Here is a 3570-nt window from a genome sequence, read left to right on the forward strand (position 1 = left end):
TTGACGCCTTTGGTGGAGGATCAGAGACAGCCAGCATCGTTGGAATTTACCTAAGAGTTGATAAACAAACTAAAGGGTTCGTACCTGTTAAGGAAGCTGACATCAATGATCTCCTGCCTCATTAAGTACGCTTTCCTTGAAGGATCCAGTGATTCATCCAGGGGGCTGAAGAGCTCTAAGAGCTGTCAAACCAGTGTATAACCTTTAAGTGACAGAACTTCCTCCAATACCCTTGTTCCGTGCGCTCCCAAGGAACAAATTGACCACCTGACTGCAAATCAATGATTGTGGAAGACTGCATCCAGGCTCCACAAACAACCATAAAAATTCAACAGTTTTAAGAGAAGAAAAAGGGTATTAGGTTATGGGATTGAAGGGGTAGATCCTTCTCCCACCACTGCACTCGCTGCTACGAATGGTCCCAGAGTGTAGCACTCCTCGTAAAGAGTCTGTACGTGTTTCAAATAGTGTGAGGCAAACACTGATTTGCTCCTCCAGAATGTCGTGTCCATGATACTCTGCAAGGACTTATTCTGTTTGAAGGCTACAGAGGTTGCTCCTGCCATAACCCAATGGGCTTTGACCTCAAGAAGCTTTAGATCCACCTCACTACATTGTGAATGAGCTTCCCTTATAAAGTGCCTGATGAAAAAGGATAGCACATTTTTTGACATTTGTAGAGAAGGCTTTTTGACTGAGCACCAAAGTGCTTCTGACTTACCACGTAAATTCTTTGTTCTCTCCAGGTAAAACTTCAGAGCTCTTACCGGACACAGGACCCTCTCTAATTCATCGCCAACCAAATCAGAAAGGTTCGGAATCTCAAAAGCCTTGGGCCAGGGTTGTGAAGGGCGTTCGTTCTTTGCTAGAAACCCCAGCTGTAAGGAGCAGATAGCCTTGTTATGTCTAAAGCCTACAGCTTTGCTGAAGGCATGTATTTCACTGACCCTTTTTGCTGTCGCCAAACTGACTAAAAAGAGAGTCTTCATGGTGAGGTCCCTTAACGAAGCTCTATGTAAAGGTTCGAACCTACTACTCATCAGGAACTTCAGGACTGCATCTAGATTCCAAGCCGGTGATTCCTGATGCCCTTCCTTAGTGGTTTCGAAGGATCTGAGAAGGTCCGGGAGATCTTTATTATCAGACAAGTCCAAATTTCTATGTCTGAAGACAGTTGGTAACATGCTTTTGTACCCCTTAATGGTTGAAATAGAAAACTTACGCCTTCTTTTAAGGTACAGAAGGTAGTCAGCTATCTGAGTCACAAAGGTACTGGAAGAAGAAAGAGAGTTGTCTCTTCACCATTCTCTAAAAACTTACCACTTGAATTGGTAAACCTTGATGGTGGAAGATCTCCTTGCCCTCGCAATCGCACTAACTGCTTCCTTCGAAAAACCTCTAGCTCCTGTGAGTTTTTCGAAAGTCTGACGGCAGTTAGACGTAGAGCTTGAGGGTTTTAGTGATACCTTTCAAAGTGGGATTTTTTGAATAGATCTACTTTCATTGGGAGACTTCTCGGTGTGTCCACCATCAATTCCAGTACCTCTGTGAACCATTATCTTGTCGGCCAAAAGGGGACTAATAGAGTAATTCTGGTGCCATTGTGCGACACGAACTTCTGAATCACCTTGTGTACTATTTTGAATAGCGGAAAAGCGTACACATCTAAGTCTCCATCCTCTTCGTTTTCACTGTGGCAAATTGGTCTATGCAAGAAAGAACCCACGTCTGCCACAGGCTCTTGCAGACTTCCTGATGAAGAGTCCATTCTGTTGACAAGACTTAACCAGTTTTGCTCAGACTGTCTGCCATCACATTTCTTCCCCCTTGAAAGAATCTTGTGACTAGACTCACGTTCCTTTATTTTGTCCAGTAAAGGAGCTCTCTCTATGTCTCGTAAAGAGACCTTGAGTGAGTTCCACCTTGCTTGTTTATGTAGGCCAACGCCGTAGTGTTGTCGAAGTTAACCTGCACCACTCTGTTCAGAACTGAATCATCGAACCCTTTGAGAGCTAAAAAGACTGCCAAAAGCTCCTTCTGATTTATGTGGAACGTCTCCTGTTCTTTTGTCCAGGAACCTGATATCTCCAGCTTCCCCAGTGTTGCTCCCCACCCCGAGTCCGAGGCGTCGAGAAACAACACTAGGTCTGGGTTCCTCTGTTCTAGAGAAAGACCCTCCTGGAGCTTGATGGGGTCATTCCACCACCGAAGACATTGCTTCATGGACTCTGATATGGGAATACACTTCGTTTCCAGTTCCATTCCCGTGTTCCAATGTTGATTGAGGTGGAGCAGAAGAGAGTGAAGATTCAGTCTTCCTGAGGAGACAAACTGCTCTAGCGAGGAAAGGGTCCCCAGTAGGCTCATCCATCCCCTCGCAGAGCACGTGTTTCCTTAGAAAGCTTTAAAGTTTCACCAGGGCTTGTTCCGTTCTTGAGGCAGACGGAAAAGCCCGAAAAGCCCGACTCTGAATCTCCATACCCAAGTACAGAATCTCTTGGGATGTGGTCAGTTGCGACTTGTCCTTTTTTATCAGAAATCCCAGTTCCTCTGATAAGTTCACCGTCATCTGCAGATCCTCCAGGCAGCAAATGTAGGAAGGAGCTCTTAGGAGCCAGTCGTTCAGATACAGAGAGGCTCTGATACCTCTTGAATGCAGCATTCCCGCTACATTGGACATCACCTTTGTGAAAATTTGAGGCGTGGTGCTAAGTACGAAACAAAGAGCTTCAAATTGAAATACTTCCTCTTTGTACACGAACCTCAGGTATTTTTTGAAGTTCGGGTGGATAGGGCTGTGGAAATACGCATCCTGAAGGTCTAACGAGACCATCCAGTCGTCCTTTCTGAATGCCGTTAGGACTGATTTTGTTGTTTCCTTTGTGAATTTTGTCTTCCGTACGAAGACGTTGAGCGCACTCACATCCAGTACCTGTCTCCATCCCCCAAGTTCTTGGGAACTAGGAATAAGCGATTGTAAAAAGCCTAGTGACCCTAGATCTTGCACCCTCTCTATTGCCTCCTTCTCTAATAAAAGCGACATTTGCTGTTGAATTGCCTGTACTTTTGATTCCTCTCTCTCTCTGGAGTTGTATCTGTGTGCCGGTGAGCGAATACACTTGTGCGACCCTAAAAATATCCTGATTTAACACTGATAACAAAAGGCTATCACAAGTTTTTGTGAATAGTAAGTGATTAGTTTGAAGTCAGAAAAGTGGGATAAAACGTCGGCATAGAATAGTTATCTTGTGAATTACTAAAAATCTAATCAAGATGGCTATGTACAATACAGGCAAGGCTTGGAGAGACATCGCTGGACTCAGCAAAAGTAAATTCCATGAGTTGGCAAAACCAAAGCTTGACCGTCTGATAATAGAGGTCACTAGTACCTCCAACCAGTGTGACGGAAAAATATTTGCAGACATATTGAAACAATACAACCCAATAAACTGGAGCAAATCTGCGGGAAACATCAAAATAATAGAAGAAATTCCAAAGAAGATCCAAGTGATAAAGAGACTTATAAAGAAAGTTTACATCAATCAACACATTCCATCAAAGAACAATAAG

General features: G+C 44.0%; 1 protein-coding gene across 1 annotated transcript; it reads right to left on the minus strand.

The window, feature by feature from the left end:
* Positions 1–2404: 2404 nt before the first annotated feature.
* LOC137652788 (uncharacterized) lies at positions 2405–3043 on the minus strand. Its single transcript, XM_068386194.1, has one exon. It carries the CDS (start codon positions 3041–3043, stop codon positions 2405–2407), a length of 639 nt encoding a protein of 212 aa, XP_068242295.1.
* Positions 3044–3570: the final 527 nt, after the last annotated feature.

Source organism: Palaemon carinicauda, chromosome 14 (assembly GCF_036898095.1).
Source record: "Palaemon carinicauda isolate YSFRI2023 chromosome 14, ASM3689809v2, whole genome shotgun sequence".
Taxonomy (NCBI): domain Eukaryota; kingdom Metazoa; phylum Arthropoda; class Malacostraca; order Decapoda; family Palaemonidae; genus Palaemon; species Palaemon carinicauda.

Bases quoted from the DNA above. Each gene is read 5' to 3' on its own strand.
- LOC137652788 (XM_068386194.1), bottom strand. From the start codon at position 3,043: ATGTCGCTTTTATTAGAGAAGGAGGCAATAGAGAGGGTGCAAGATCTA.